Source organism: Notechis scutatus, chromosome 1 (assembly GCF_049901735.1).
Source record: "Notechis scutatus isolate UNSWTSFEM ecotype Mainland chromosome 1, rNotScu1.2, whole genome shotgun sequence".
Classification (NCBI taxonomy): Eukaryota; Metazoa; Chordata; class Lepidosauria; order Squamata; family Elapidae; genus Notechis; species Notechis scutatus.
In genome coordinates, this window is record NC_142009.1 from 196,928,245 (window position 1) to 196,944,070 (window position 15,826).

The following is a 15,826-nucleotide window of genomic DNA, read 5'->3' on the forward strand; positions in this document are numbered from 1 at the left end:
TATTTTTTAATGTTACTGTTTAGAGAATGTACGTTTGTATAATATTAGAATACCCTGTGACCCACTGGATCATCCTTTGACATAATAAAAGTAATTGTTAATCAACTTATATATTTTGTTAACATTAACCTGAGTCAAGCCTTTCTTGCTGGTTATGACTAAAAGAAATGACTTCTTAAACACCCACTTTTCTTCTCACTTAAGAAAGAGGCTTCTTGAAGAGTTTCCAAGTTGCAATATTTAATGAAATATAATATTTGTATAATAAAAATGAAGCCAAAACTGCTGAACTGTAAGAATAATCATTTAGTTCAACATCCTGTTTCCAAGACTGGCAGGACAATTCCTGCAGCCAAATTATGCACACTTCAACAGCACCTCTGCTGTCGATTCACTTCTGTCAAATGGAGGCTATATCTACCTGTAATGAATAAAGCTGACAGCTTTTTATCTGTGAATTTCCCCTGAACTGCATTTTAAATTTCTATGAACTATTGCTCCACCTTCTGGCGTGGAATTCCACATATTAAATTACCTACAGAATTTTCTCCCATTATTTTCCTACTGAATGTTATTAAATTGTGGAGGTTGGGAACAGAACATATTCTTTCTCATGTTTTGGAAATATAATCCTCTTTAATCGTTGCTTGAAGCTCTATTATTTTTCTTAGGAAAGTTCCTAATCAAATGTTCCTTGTAAAACACTTCAGGTCTCTCCATCTTTTCCAGCTGTACATATCTATGTTACACATATTGAGAGTCCTAGTTATTGTTGCTTAACTTTGTCTAACGTGGAATTTGCTATTCCCATTATACAATAAAATGACTTTAAGATCTCTTTTCATATGGGCAGTGCTTCTCAGATCTGATCCTTTGCTTAAATCTTCAAAAAGATAGTGTTATAAAATTCTCTAAGTTCATTTCATGATTTTTTTTTGTTTCAACAGATTCAAACGCATCTCTTTTGAGTATCAGGGATGAAGATGAAAATGATTTTATTCTTGAACAGTTTCAGTCTTATAGTGGTCTTGTTCAGTGGATGTGGTTGGGTTTGATTTATGACACTGATGGTATGTTGGAAATTATTTATTGGCTCTTGCTTTTTGAATTTAGAGACTACAATAATTTTATATTATTTGCAGAACCTTGATGTGTAAAAAGTTCAGTGTTTCTTTTATTATATGATAATCAGAAAATGTTAATTTTGTTTTAGTTAAAATTGTCAACTGGGAGTGAATGGAACGATTCTCCAAAGTCAGTTTATTTTAAAATGTTTTACCCTTATTTAAGACTATGTTTATGATTGCATACTCTAATAGTGGCCTAAAAGGGGGCTAGACGGATAAGTAGTAATTAAGTTGCATTTCTAAAAATATTTAGCATTTCTATGAGTGTTAGAAGTGCAATTTAAGAATAATTCAAATGTAATGATCCTCTATTTCCAAATCCTTTGGCAACTATACACTTACTATGAGTAGTCCTCAACTTACAACAGTTCATTTAGTGACAGTTCAAAGTTACAACAGCAGTGAAAAAAGTGACTTACGACTATTGCAGCATCCCCTTGATCACAGGATCAAAATTTAGATGCTTGGCAATTGATTCATATTTATAACAGTTGCAGTGCCTGGGGTCATGTGATTGGATTTTGTGACTTTCTGACAAGAAAAGTTAATGGGGAAGCCAGATTTGCTTAACAACAATGTTACTAACTTAACCACTGTAATGATTCACTGTGACAGTAAAGGTTATAAAATGAAGCAAAACTCATTTAATGAATGTTTCACTTAGCAAAATAAATTTTGAGCTCAATTATTATCATAAATTGAGGGCTACCTGTAAATTAAATGGTCAGGACTCCTGATTTTTATTGGCCTTTGCCCTTTCAAGTTGTGTTAATATTGCCAAGGTGTGTATGTGTGTGTGTTGGGGGGGGAGGTTCAGCCCTTTCAAATTTTCAAATGCCATTGATGTCTCTTGGTATTGCTTATTTCCCCTCCAAATCCTATATTTTCCTCTGCAGGTAACCTTCTGAAGTGGTATGATGACACATACGTGTCCTACAACAACTGGAGAAATGGGCGGCCTAACATCAAGAGTAACTTCTTTCTTGCTGGTGTTAACATGGATGGCTTCTGGGACATTTACGATCATTCGCATAATAACTGGTTATATTGGCAATTTGGTTTTCACAGCCTCCTGGTCTGCAAGCTAGACCTGGGTAAGAAACATCTCTTGGACTGAATTTCAGATTCCACTGATTTTTCTTTATGCAGCAGATACAGCAAAGCAACATGTAATTCATTCCTTGTCTTTAGAGACCAAAATCAGCCAACCTCCGCTTCCTACAAAGCTGCCCTACAAAAACAATGTTTACTGGATTCTTCGGCAACAGCTCAATTGGTATGATGCATGGAAAGAATGCAAACAGAAAGGAAGTGATTTAGCCAGCGTTCACAGTATTTCCGAACAAGTTTTTTTGGAAGATATTGTAAAGCGTGATGGATTTCCATTGTGGATTGGTTTATCTAATCATAATGTAAGTTGAATCAGAGATTTGTAGCTTATTTTTCACATGTGACAGAATCTTAGATCTGTTTACCAATGCCTAAGTATTGTGTTCTCCATTTTTGTACTTCCATCTTTTATGCTTCGTTCTTTTATATTTGGTTTCTTATCATAGAATCAAACCACCAAATAATTTTGATTTTCTGACTTCAGGCTTCAAACTGTATCCAATTTTACCCAATCCTTTTCATGTTACTACTCAAACATGTTTCATAAACTGTAGTTTTTCTCACAACTAATGGTCTATGCTCACGCAGTTCAAGTTTCAATCTGTGTTCCAGAGCCTAGAGTATTTCCATACACTAATTAAAGTTACTAAATCTGCCTCCTTCCTTAAGTTCAATGGGGAGCTTTCAAAAGTTTGCCACCCTCTATGGTGAACCATATCTGATGTGTGTGTGGAGGGGGGGGAGGGGGGGCAGTCATAGCTGGGAAAGGATGAGTTAACTTTGCCAACACCAGTCTTGACAACATCCATATACAAACATCCAAACCCAGAGACACACCCATGTGAGGGGGAGTGCTTTACTCAGGAAGATGGAAATGAGCAGAAGACAACTCGTTACTGCTTTTCAAAAAATTAAAAATCATGGCATGGGCTTTGTATATTTAGTCAGAAGAGAATAATGTATAACTGCTTAGTTCTATATCTGAAGTATCAATCTGACTGACAGATGGAGACTATGCTGAGAAACTTTTCCATACAGGGTTGCCTCGTTAATAAGTTCTCCAGAGAAGGCCTTACTCACTAATCCACATTTGGAAAGTAGTGTATTTTCTATGGCTTGCACTATTTGAAAATATTTTTTTCTTAATTATTTTACAATATTGTATGCTCCTCACTTCACACATCTTTTGACAAGACACAATAGTAATCCATCCTCAGAGGACTTCATAGCATTAAAAACATTTAAAGTGTCATTAAACTTAAAATCTCAAAATCAGAATAATCAGCAAATTATTAGACAATAGGGAATAGCAATAGCACTTAGACTTATATACCGCTTCACAGTGCTTTCCAGCCCTCTCTTAAATGGTTTACAGAGTCAGCTTATTGCCCCCAACAATCTGGGTCCTCATTTTACTGACCTTGGAAGGATGAGTCAACCTGGAACTGGTAAAGATAGACAGCTACCTTCCATTAATATTACATGGGCTCATTATGGACTTTTTCTGCCCATAAAAACATGGCATTCTGCTTGAGCACTCTTAGAATTTATTGACAGCCGTCCTAAACTTATTGTAACCTTTTATGATTAAAATGAATACATCTCGTTACTCTCTTTGGGTTTAGGACCACAACATCTGCTAGAGAAGCTAAGGCTTTTATGCCTCTGCTCATTCTATTACGCCATTTTGCAGAGATTACAAAATTGGAGGAAAAAACATTTTCTGACCCAGGACTTAATCAGTAAGATAATAAAATGCTTTACCCTACTCCATAAGACATAGCTAAGCATCTCCTATTTGCTGTTTGCCTTGGAAGGAGAGCAATGAGTTGGCTTTTCAGCCCATGTGGAGCTGCTCACGGTTGGGACCTTGAATCTCCATGCTACTCATTAACATACTTGCTAATTGCACTAGTATTGCTGAGTAAACTGAGTCCCTGAGGTCTTGCTTCTCAGAATACAGCCAAGCACAACTGAGTTCATGTGTTATGGTGTATACTAGAAAAGAATGTTAAGAAAAAGAGCCTGAATTTGTCATCTGTTCAAGTCATAACCATTTTCTCTAGCGTTTGCTAAAAACAAGTGTACCATCAGTATTGATCAACAAAGTTGCACCTTCCCTAGGGAAATGATTCTGATTTTGAGTGGTCTGATGGAAGCCAGTTTGAATACCAGCCTTGGGAATATCAGCATTCTCATACTTTTGGAAATTGTTTTGCTATGGACACTAAAGGAATTTGGAATCGCAGGAAATGCACCTCTCAAGGCGATGGTGCTATCTGCTACTTTTCTTCAAATAGTAAGCATATATTCCTGTATCATTTGATTCTTTTCCACCTAAGAAACTATAACACAAAATAATGGGCATTTTCTCCTTCCCATACTGAATATAATTCCTTAGCGGTAAGCAGATCTTAACCAGATAACATGGCAAGATAGTAGTTTTCAGCTTGCAGAGTGCTTTGAGCAGGGGTATCAACTGGATTTCTTCAAGGGCCAGATTAGCATTGCAGTTCTCTGCAGGCTGGCCGGGGGGGTGGGAATCGGGACGGCCGGCCTCCTGCAGAACCCTAGTGGCCAAAATTGGGGGCACATGAGGCCCCCCTGTGCTATTATATATAAATTTATTATATATAAATTCCTTGTGTGTCCAATCACACTTGGTCAATAAAGTATTCTATTCTATTCCATGTTTTGGCTGCCAGAGGCACCATGGACCGGTCTTTTGCTATTTCCCGGCTGACCCCACAGGCCAGATTTAAGCACCCTACAGGCCAGATCTGGCCCACAGGCCTTAGAGTTTGACGCCCCTGGCCTAGAGCATAATAAAAATAAGGTGGGTCTTATTTTCAGGCTGCCTAAAGGGACATGGCACAGATTTTTTAAAAAAATTGGAAAGGAAACCAAAAACAGATGGTTTTAATACTTAATTTTTATTGAGATTTGCCAACTGTGATGAATTGTTCAAGTGGCCAGTTGCCTCCTTTTGCTCCTCCTTAATAGTGGAGTTCCTGCTACTCTTCCTCAGAGGTGGTCTTGCAATGCTCTATACGGAAATGGGGTTGGAAAGTCACCTCTGAGGCTTTCAGGTAACACTTTTTCATAAGATGATGGTTCATCGCAGTCAGCCAGATATTCAGACTGGATTTGGCATTTTTATCTTGCCAAGGACCTCCGATAGGCAGGTGTTGTTATTTGATGGTGTTAGAGGCATCGTCACAGAATGTAAGCTGTCCTGAGTAAAAGCTGCCTTTTGCAATTGGCTGGTGGTGAATTTGTCAGTGATAATAAAATAGTGCTCCTGTTGTTTTGGCATTGCACCCAAGGTGCCTATTACTATTACTACTATTAAATTTGTTTGCAGGAATACTTGCTAATAGTATGGACAGCTCTAGCCCTTTTTGGCAAATAGGCCATCAGCACAACCCAGTTTTACCTCATGCAATTCCATACTAGCTACGTTTGCCTAACCTAGAGTCAGTTTTACTAACCAACATATTTTCCTACGTATGACTTAAATGTGAAGTATATGACTGTTTATTTGATTTCATGGAAATGTTTGCAGTGCTGTTGCTAACGTGCTTATGATTCCAAATCTTCCCATGATTTTCACAGGTTGGCCTTTTGTAGGGATGCAAAAGATTCAAGCCGTAAAGGATTCAGGCTAGATTTAGTTGTCATCTCCATTCCCTTTTTGTGCAGAGATTTTTGTGTAAATCACTTCATGGGCTCAGGACAGACATTTATTAAGTCAAAGTGGTTGCACAGCCTTAACTAACAGCTAGATTGTTCCCTAAATTGCTGTTAATTCAAGTCACTTATGAAAAAGTACTCTTAAGTTACTAAAGAAAAGATTTTCTGGGTTATTGGTATGATTCCCCCCCACACACACACTTGGATGTGTAGATATAGCAATATATTCATTTGGGTGAAAGCCCAAAGAGTTGAGAGCCAATTCTGGGCAGTACCATCTTGCCTTGTAAAAAGGGGAAAGAAAGTCAGAACAAATGCATGCATTTCATTCCTTGCTATAGCTATTGCTTCCTAAGAGTTAAAACACTTTTTCCATGAAGATGTGCTATTACTTGTTAGCAAACATATTTAGAACCTTGCTTTATTTATATTTTGAACAGTACTAAAACCGTCAATTGACTGAGCAGAAAATGTTCATATTTGAATAAAGTTGATTATGCTATTTTGTTTTCACAGAAGTGCAATTAAAGCAAACCGAAACATCATCAAAGTGTCCAGACTCTCCTAATGAAGCATCACAATGGCTACACTACAAAGATTATTGCTATGCATTTGATATGGCATTTTATAATTATTCCATATATACTGGAACCACAGCTAGGAAAATTTGCAAGAAACTTAGTATGTCTAAATTATATGTTTCTTTTCTTGGTTAAAGAGTTATTTTTCAATATTATTTCAGATAACATCTTAAATAATTTCTTTTGGACATTTAAATAAATCAGATTTTCCTCATTTAAGATAAACGTTTTATTATTAGATCCTTCTGCAGATGTTCTGACTATCAAGGATGAAGAGGAAAATACGTTTGTGAGCACACACTTGAAAGAATATTATTTTATTACTGGAAAAGTATGGCTTGGAATACAATTTAATGGTAAGGAAAAGCTGGATGTAATATTAAATAATGTTTGAAAATGACAAAAACTATATACAGATGAATATCGTGCAAAAGTTCATTTATTTCAATAATGCAACTTAAAAGGTGAAACTAATATATTAGATAGACTCATTATATGCAAAGCAAGATAGTTCAAGCTGTGATTTGTCATAATTGTGATGATGATGGCTTACAGCTCATGAAAGCCCCAAATCCACAATCTCAGAAAATTAGAATATTACATGCAATCAATAAAACAAGAATTGTACATAGAACAATATCAGACCTCTGAAAAGTATAAGCTCAGTACTTGGTTTGGGCCCCTTTTGCAGCCATTGCTGCCTCAATGCAGCGTGGCATGGAATCTATCAGACTGTGGCACTGCTGAGGTGTTATGGAAGACCAGGATGCTTCAATAGCGGCCTTCAGCTCTTCTGCATTGTTCGGTCTCATGTCTCTCATCTTTCTCTTGGCAATGCCCCATAAATTCTCTATGGGGTTCAGGTCAGGCGAGTTTGCTGGCCAATCAAGCACAGTAATCCCTGGTCATTGAACCAGGTTTTGGTGCTTTTGGCAGTGTGGGCAGGTGCCAAGTCCTGCTGGAAAATGAAGTCAGCATCCCATAAAGCTCATCTGCGGAAGGAAGCATGAAGTGCTCCAAAATCTCCTGGTAGATGGCTGCATTGACCCTGGACTTAATGAAGCACAGTGGACCAACCCCAGCAGATGACATGGCTCCCCAAATCAACACAGACTGGAAACTTCACACTGGACTTCAAGCATCTTGCAGTGTGTGCATCTCCATTCTTCCTCCAGACTCTGGGTCCTTGGTTTCCAAATGAGATGCAAGAGTTGCTCTCATCAGAAAAGAGGACTTTGGACCACTGAGCAACAAACCAGTTGTTTTTCTGTAGCCCAGGTAAGACGCTTCTGACGTTGTTGTTCAGGAGCAGCTTGACAAGAGGAATACGACAATTGAAGCCCATGTCCAGGATCCGTCTGTGTGTAGTGGCTCTTGGATGCACTGACTTCAGCCTCAGTCCACTCCTTGTGAAAGTCCCCGACACTTTTGAATGGCCTTTTCCTGACAATCCTCTCCAGACTGCGGTCATCCTTGCTGCTTGTGCACCTTTTTCTTCCACACTTTTCCCTTCCACATAACTTTCTATTAATGTGCTTTGATACAGCACTTTGGGAACATCCAACTTTTTTTGCAATTACCTTTTGAGGCTTTCCCTCCTTATGGAAGGTGTCAATGATGGTTTTGTGCACAACTGTCAGGTCAGCAGTCTTTCCCATGATTGTGATTCCTACTGAACCAGACTGAGAGACCATTTAAAGGCTCAGGAACCCTTTGCAGGTGTTATGGCTTCATTAGCTGATTAGAATGGGACACTTTGAGCCTAGAATATTGAACCTTTTCACAATATTCTAATTTTTTGAGATTGTGTATTTGGGGTTTTCATGAGCTGTAAGCCATAATCATCTCAATTATGACAAATCATGGCTTGAACTATCTTGCTTTGCATGTAATGAGTCTATCTCATATATTGGTTTCACCTTTTAAGTTGCATTACTGAAATAAATGGACTTTTGCACGATATTCTAATTTTTTGAGTTTCACCTGTAGTACGTGAAGAAGTTTAGGTAAAAACGTCTAGAGTATATTTGTATTCATGGACAACAAGGAAACCGGCTTACAGTAAAGCTGATTTTGTTTTCTCAGTGTGTATATGAAATGGACTGCATTTTTAGGCAGTGTTCTCTTTGTGTCCTTGGCCCTCCTGAGATTGGCTTCCAGGTCACACAAAGCCTTCAAAGTGACTTTGGAAAATGTTCTTCCACAGCGAAACAGCACAAAAGCATGTCCTGTTTTTGTGTTACTGCTGTGGGGCACCTAAGAGCATATTCCATGTCCAAAACTTGTGTGAGAACAGGCCTTGCTTTTGAGAATGTTAAGCCTGGATTCCCCAACGGGTGTTAAGGAAAACAAACTAAACAGAACGTGCAGCGAAGTCAGATAGGAAGACAGGTAATGTGTGAGATAAGCCTTCTCGTTAACACGCAGTAAAAATACAGATACGCTTGTGCTATCAAAAGTATTGTTTATTCCATTTAAGAATTATAGCATAGTCATTATAAACAGTCCATTAGTCATATACCAAATTTCAGTCAAGTCTTGTCGAGGATACTCTAATTGCAAAGTCCGTGTCAAATAGCCAGTGTCAGTACACATATAATAAATCTGTCCAAAACTTATCTTCTCTCCGTTGAGAAATATCTTCAAAGTAATCCAACACTTCTTCTCCTCCCCGATCCAGCAAGAATGCAGTCTTCAATAAGCCAGCCAGTAAGAGCCAGAGAGTGCCTTGCTGCTTATATAGTACTTTTACAGCTGCACCCTTAATTACATTCCTTTAGCTTAAAGTCACATACACTTTATCTGACAAACCATGATTCATCATTTTATTATCTTTACCCAAAACAGTTAGGGTAAACAATGTTATCCCTAACAGTTGTTGGGTATTGGTGAATGCTGGTGTGTCATCCCAAACATCATAGCATATTACCTTTGACAGACATGTCATACGTTCACCATCACTGCTCTAGAGATACCAAGACAATCAGTATGGGTACAATATGAATGATGAAGAATAGGTTTCTGTCAGCCCTCCAGAGTAGGCCAAGGTCAGGAAGCAGACCCCATAAGTAATCCTGGGACTTTATTGATTTAGGGCAGGGGTCTTCAAACTTGACAAATTTAAGACTTGTGGACTTCAACTCCCAGAATTCCTGAGCTAACATGACTGGAGGAGGAATTATGGGAGTTGAAGTCCACAAGTCTTAAAGCTGTCAAGTTTGAAGACCCCTGATTTAGGGTATAGTAACAAATCCTGAAAGCCTGACTGCATTTTCTTTCCCTCTCTCATGAAAGATAGATGTAAATTGAGGTTTTTTTCTAATATTTCTTCCTGTTTTGGACTAAAGTAATGTTCTGTTGGGCTAGCTAAGGTAATTTCTTTGGTTCTTTTTTTGTTTCATAATAGCCCAATAAAATCTTGTGGAGGACAGTTTTCAAATGAACTACCAGAGCAGTTACACTCAAGCAGGCAGACTAATGTTAAGTAACTACACAATAGAGCTGAGCACACTTGAAATACCAGTATTTTTTGAAGGAAGTATGTTGGGCCTTATGTAAGAATAAGCACAGCATCTCCCTGCAGTTTATTAAAATACACTCTCTTTCCCCCCACACACACACAATTACAAACAAGTGTGAAAAAAGAACCATGTTAAATAATAATTCAGTCTAATTATGGCAATTAAATAAGGCAATAATTAAAGACATGCTGCTTTAATTATTCAGTTCATTAAAGCAGTTGTATCTAGTTTCAGACTTCTGGGGAAGCCTGAAAAAAATAGACACACTTTAACCAATGACAGTGAAGTACTGTACTTGCACAAGGTCTAAAACTTGGTCTAAAACATTTTAAGAGCATACACCACTTTAATACATAAGAATATCTTATATCTAATGGGAAGTGACAACTGCCTTTATTTTGTGTCAACGCACCCTAAAAATTGTTGGGGGCCTGGAGTAATGATTACAGCTGGCAAGCTTGCTTTACCATAATGGTAATGTGAGCTTTCCTTAGTCCTCGCATTGCACCTGTGACAGAAGTTGCACAAAGAAGTCTCTAAGGCATATTTTGTTGTGTCTGTTATTTGGCCTCAGCTGCTAATTGGGAAATCTTCCCCTAAGATTTCCTACCACCAACCACACAAGCAACTCAGGGAATATGCACTTAGCTCTATGCAGGCTGATGTTTTGATGTTTCTTGGAATAAACAGAGTGTGTCTTTACAAGATTGGTATGATTCTTTCCTCCTTGCCTGACCTAGTTTTTAGTTTAATAAAGGCATTATTAATTAAAGGCATTATTAAAGGCCTGTAATTTAGGGGAACAATTCAACTCTGCTTTGAATTGTGAACATGGCAAATTGCAAATTGATAAAGTGTTAGGACAGTTTTTAGATATTGAACCAGAGTACAGCTCTGACTATTTAGTACACATATAGCCAAATATAGAATAAATTGTGTGTGTATGTATGTGTGTGTGTGTGTGTATGTATATGTGTGTGTGTGTGTGTGTATATAAAGTTTTTGCAGGTACTTACATGTATGGTATTCAGCTTTGTTCAGGTATTTTCCCACGTCATTATAGTTGTGCTTTTAAAGTTGTAGCTACAACTTTAAAAGCACAACTATACACACACACACACACACACACACACACACACAGAGAGAGAGAGAGAGAGAGAGAGAGAGGAATAAGTGAAATACATTTTGTTCATAAATTAAAGAAGAAATGTTTTGGGTTTTTATTTACAGATAAGTCCTTGAACTGGCTTGATGGCTCTGAGGTTAAATATACAAATTGGGTCAATGAAACTGAAAAGGCTAATGGTCAGTGCAGTGTTATCTTTTCAACCAATGGAACATGGTCCAAAGCAGACTGCAACAATGAACAAAGCAGAGTTGTTTGCAAAATTCCTCAAGGTATGTAAATGATGATTTAGTTTAGTCAGATGAAGATAAGCTATCGGGTCCTTTTCAGATATTTTAGACTATGGCTTGCAGGTAAGGTGGAATAAAAATCTAATCATTGTCATCATTTTTTACTGTGACCGAGGATAATGGGAATTGCTTATTCCACAATAGAGTAACCTTTTTACAGCACTGTATAACGGGTACCTGGCGCCCAAAAAGTTGAGGGCCGCTGCAGTATAATGCAGTAGAAGGGTTGCTTGTTTCTCTTGACAGTAGAAGTAGATAGTAGAAGTGTTTTTCTTCTCTATGATTGAGACAGAGAAAAACAAAACTATTCATGTCTAGCCTCAGTATGTTAGTGGCTAAGAAAGCAGCCAGTTGCTGCAAGGAAGCTATGTAGTTCAGAACACTGATTTTTCTTCAGTCATGCATTTAAATGATAGGATAATCTTCATATTTAGTTTGATTTAAAAGGGTAGGTAACTACATTTATTTACTTTGTTCATTCAATACTTTTATGTTGTGACTGACTTTGATCACCCTCTGGGTAAAAAGATAGGATATGAATTAAGATAATAAAAATGACCATAATCATATGTGGCTTGTAGTTCCACTACTCTAGTTCAATAACTTTTTTTTGTTTCTTTTTTCTTAGTCTCTCATCATTCAAGAGGGGCAATAGCATTTGGTGTTATATTTGTTATCACCCTTCTTGTTGGATTAGGATACGTCCTGTATAGAAAGATGCAACTACACTCAATTGGATTGGCTTCTGTTCGCTATGAGAGGGGAATGTATGATGATGAAACTGACACCATGTTTTCTAGAAATGACGACTAATAACCATTTTCTGCTTGGCGTACTGAAACCAATTTTCAAATCAGCTCCTGAACATCTTCCAAAGATGCTATTGACTTCCATTCTTGGGGTTTGTTGACACCTTCCCTTTTTTTCAAGTTTGTGGGGGGAGGGGATCCTTAACCACATTCAAACTTTGCACTTTTTGTGACCTGAGATTTGCACGTGACTTGAAGTATGGTGCATGGAACGATTCTGATATCCTGTACCATTTACCCAAATGAAGTAAGATAGCAGAGGGCCAGAGAATTACTTGAAATATAACTTATTGAAAATAAAGTATGTTGATAGCTTATGGTGTTAAAAATATTATATTTTCAAAGTTAAAGATTACTTTGAGTCAAGTTAAACTTTTGGCAACAGAATGAGGAGACCTGGGATTTCTCATCCAAGCATGAGCAGGTCCAAACTTGCTTACCATTTCTGAAGTCAACCAAGGTTAGTGAGATATTGCCATCTGCTCTGATCCTTTTTATTATCCTTCAGATCTTTTGGGGCCATTCTGATTTTCAATAAAAGCTCTCAAAGATTCCTTCCATCTTTAAAACAAATGTATTAAGAATTACAGTATATTAAACAGATAAAACTACAGAGAAACATATACGTACATACATACATTCATTATTATATTCCTCTCAAAACAAAATAGTAAAAAAAGGAAATTTCTCCTTTCATACCCAATAAGCTTATTCAGATTGACAATTTATTGCTGTCTTTTAAATTACAACCAGATATCTCTTTATTCCATACCTCACCCCATTTTCTATAAACTCATTTTTAAATTTTCAGCTTCCATTCCCCAACAAAGGTCCAGTAAAATTAACAAAAATACCCAAGGACATAAGTATATAATCCCTCTTTCTATTTAGCCTAAATCCCTCTCTTGAGCATTACAAAGATAAGAATAATAAGATTGAAAGCTATTGAACTTTTATCACAAATAACAAATCCTAATTTAGATTTCCAAAAATGGCAATGTAAATATTACAATATTTAGTTTGTTTACAAACAATTAGCATCACCAAAAATAGCAACTTGATATTTAATCATAGACAAATAAACCAATTTTGTATTTTTTTCCTTTTTCCTCCCAGTCATCTTTGAATCCGATAAATAAAGTTCTAACTCCTGTTTTCCTGTAGTCTCTTTGCCTCTTCTTTTGAAGTTATTATAGTCCATTTGTATTTTCCATGAAGTGATTTGAGCGACTGTTCTGTATTTCAATTTAAAAAGACAGTCCATATCATTTTGAATGTATTTTTGTATGAAAGATTTTTTTATTTTTTAAATGATCATCCAAATTCATTTGTAAATTCAATATTTCCAACTCTCTCCGTCCTTCTCTCTCTCCGCCTCTGAGTTGTAATTTTCAGATCCACCTTAAACTCCTTTTCAGCTGTCTTTAAAAGAGTTCATCTTCGCTAACATTTTTTCCAGGAAAGAATTAAAGCAGCTCAAGCATTTCAGAGCCTATAGATTAAAAAAAAACAACCTCAGTTTAAAATAGCCATCATGTACTTGTTTTGCTTTAAAATGTAAACAAATCAGATTTTTCCCCACATGAGGTCTTTCTACTTAGTTTTGAAATCTTTCTTTCTTAAATCAATTTGAAGCCTTGGCCATTAAAACTGTTTCAAAATAACTCTAAAATCAGTCCTTCAGTGTATATTGCAAAAAGTTTCCAAAAATAAAAATAAAAAATAGAAGACTTACAAATGCTGGGGAAAAAAAATATTGTTTCTTTTAAACAGGCTGAAATGACATTTATCCAGCAACTGTAATCTTTGTTGTTCAGAAGTATTCTCAATCTTAAAAGAGGCAGTAAAAACTCCAGTGTGATTAAAAACATGAGGTTTGATCAAGCCTTGAGTCCCTAAGTTTGAGGCTCAAAGGAGGGTAGAAACCAGAACTCCCAGCTCCTTGCAAGCAGCTACAAAAACAAGAGTTTCTACAGAAATTCAGCTGATTGAAATACATACGGGCAATCTCTCTCTCTCTTCTGGAGAGAATTTGGCCAGTCTGGGTCTCACCACTAAGTGCCTTTTCAACCAAAATGCCCCTGCATCCACACAGAGGAGGGACTATGTAGGTATTGGCTTGCCTTGCAGCATCGGAAACCCCAGGGTTCTTCATCTTGATCAAAGTTACAAATTAGACTTGGATTCATTTACTATATTAACTTTTAAAGCTTGACTTTTATATTTTCTGTAGCTACAACAAAAGAATAGCAACAAATTAATTGTCAGATTTTATTTTTCTTAGATTTTGCTGTATACACTGGAACAGGTTAACCTCAGTTCAAGGGCTAAATGAAAGTTTCAGGGCCCTACTGTCCATTCACTATCCCAGATTCACAAATGGAAGTGTGTTGCATAATGTGTTTTTGGTGTTTTTTTATTATTATTTAAGTTAGGCTTAATATTTTTCAAAAGAGGTACTACTAAGCATTTTCTTTATTTGTATTCAAAATATATTGTAATCTAAAGTCTTATGGTCATAATGCTTTACTCATTCTTGAACTGGAATATCCATCATGTTTTATTCTTGTCTGATTCCATAGCGATGTATTGATGATTTCTGCTATCCATGCATACCATCAACTTCCTGCTCCTGATTCTTTGCTGTGCATGGCTTTTTCAGATGGTACTTGTAACATGGAGCAATTCAACAAGAGTAAACACCATATTTTGTCAGACCTTAATAAACGTTAGAAAAGTAATGTTATAAAAACCTTCTGATTTCAATAGAGTTTGCAAAGAGATCTGGCTGATTTTTAGTAAGAAGCCAAAGCATTTCGTGGCATTAGAAAGACTAGTAAAATTTGTTAGCCTTTGAGGTGCCAAAAACACATTCAATTTTTATGATTTGATTTGTAGCATTTCTTAAAATGTTTTCTTTAATGAAACACACCAGAGAGATAACTAACATCCACTTCTGAAAACTCAGAGGAATACCATCAGAGATTACAAGGGAAAATATTGGTTTATTGCTAAGTTAGCTCTTTTAAAAGATAGTGAATATACATCTCTGGAGTTAGTGATATATACATCTCTTTTTTTAAAAAAAAATCAAGTGTGTTTCTTTTTTCATATACAAGAGGAAATGTGCTCCATGGCATTTATTAAACAAATGCTACATGTGCAGATAGATACCCTTTCCCTTTATGAAAATAAGAATGTTTTGTGTGCCTTCTATGGTTCCAATGTAATGGGTGTACAGTTCTATGCACAATGATAGGCCCTTGTGGTGGTTTTTGCCTTGCCTTGTAGCAAAAGATAAACCAAAGCCTACAACTTATTTCTTTCCAATTCCATTTTTCAAGACATTTTGTGTGGTCTTTATAAACATGTGCTTAAATACATCCTTTTCTCTAGGTGAACACTTGTTTTTAATTTTTTAATGTTTATAGTTTTAATATGTTTTTATGTTATTTTATTATTACCGATATTGTTTTAATTCTTGATTGAGAGCAGCCCAGATTTTGTTGTAAGGTGTGTGGCTATATGAATGTTTTAAAATCTGGACAGAAAACCAACTTTTCTGCAGT

General features: G+C 36.5%; 1 protein-coding gene across 1 annotated transcript in view; it reads left to right on the plus strand.

Annotated features, from left to right (window-relative positions):
* The window catches only part of LY75 (lymphocyte antigen 75), a 103,512-nt gene extending 87,925 nt beyond the window's left edge, over positions 1 to 15,587 (plus strand). Inside the window, exons 28-35 of the mRNA XM_087949890.1 lie at positions 948 to 1,070; positions 2,024 to 2,221; positions 2,319 to 2,539; positions 4,362 to 4,536; positions 6,447 to 6,611; positions 6,751 to 6,867; positions 11,263 to 11,430; positions 12,077 to 15,587. Coding sequence (XP_087806016.1) covers positions 948 to 1,070; positions 2,024 to 2,221; positions 2,319 to 2,539; positions 4,362 to 4,536; positions 6,447 to 6,611; positions 6,751 to 6,867; positions 11,263 to 11,430; positions 12,077 to 12,261 — 1,352 coding nt within the window. The 3' untranslated portion in view covers positions 12,262 to 15,587. The remainder of the gene's footprint in view (positions 1 to 947; positions 1,071 to 2,023; positions 2,222 to 2,318; positions 2,540 to 4,361; positions 4,537 to 6,446; positions 6,612 to 6,750; positions 6,868 to 11,262; positions 11,431 to 12,076) is intronic.
* The last annotated feature ends 239 nt before the right edge of the window (positions 15,588 to 15,826 follow it).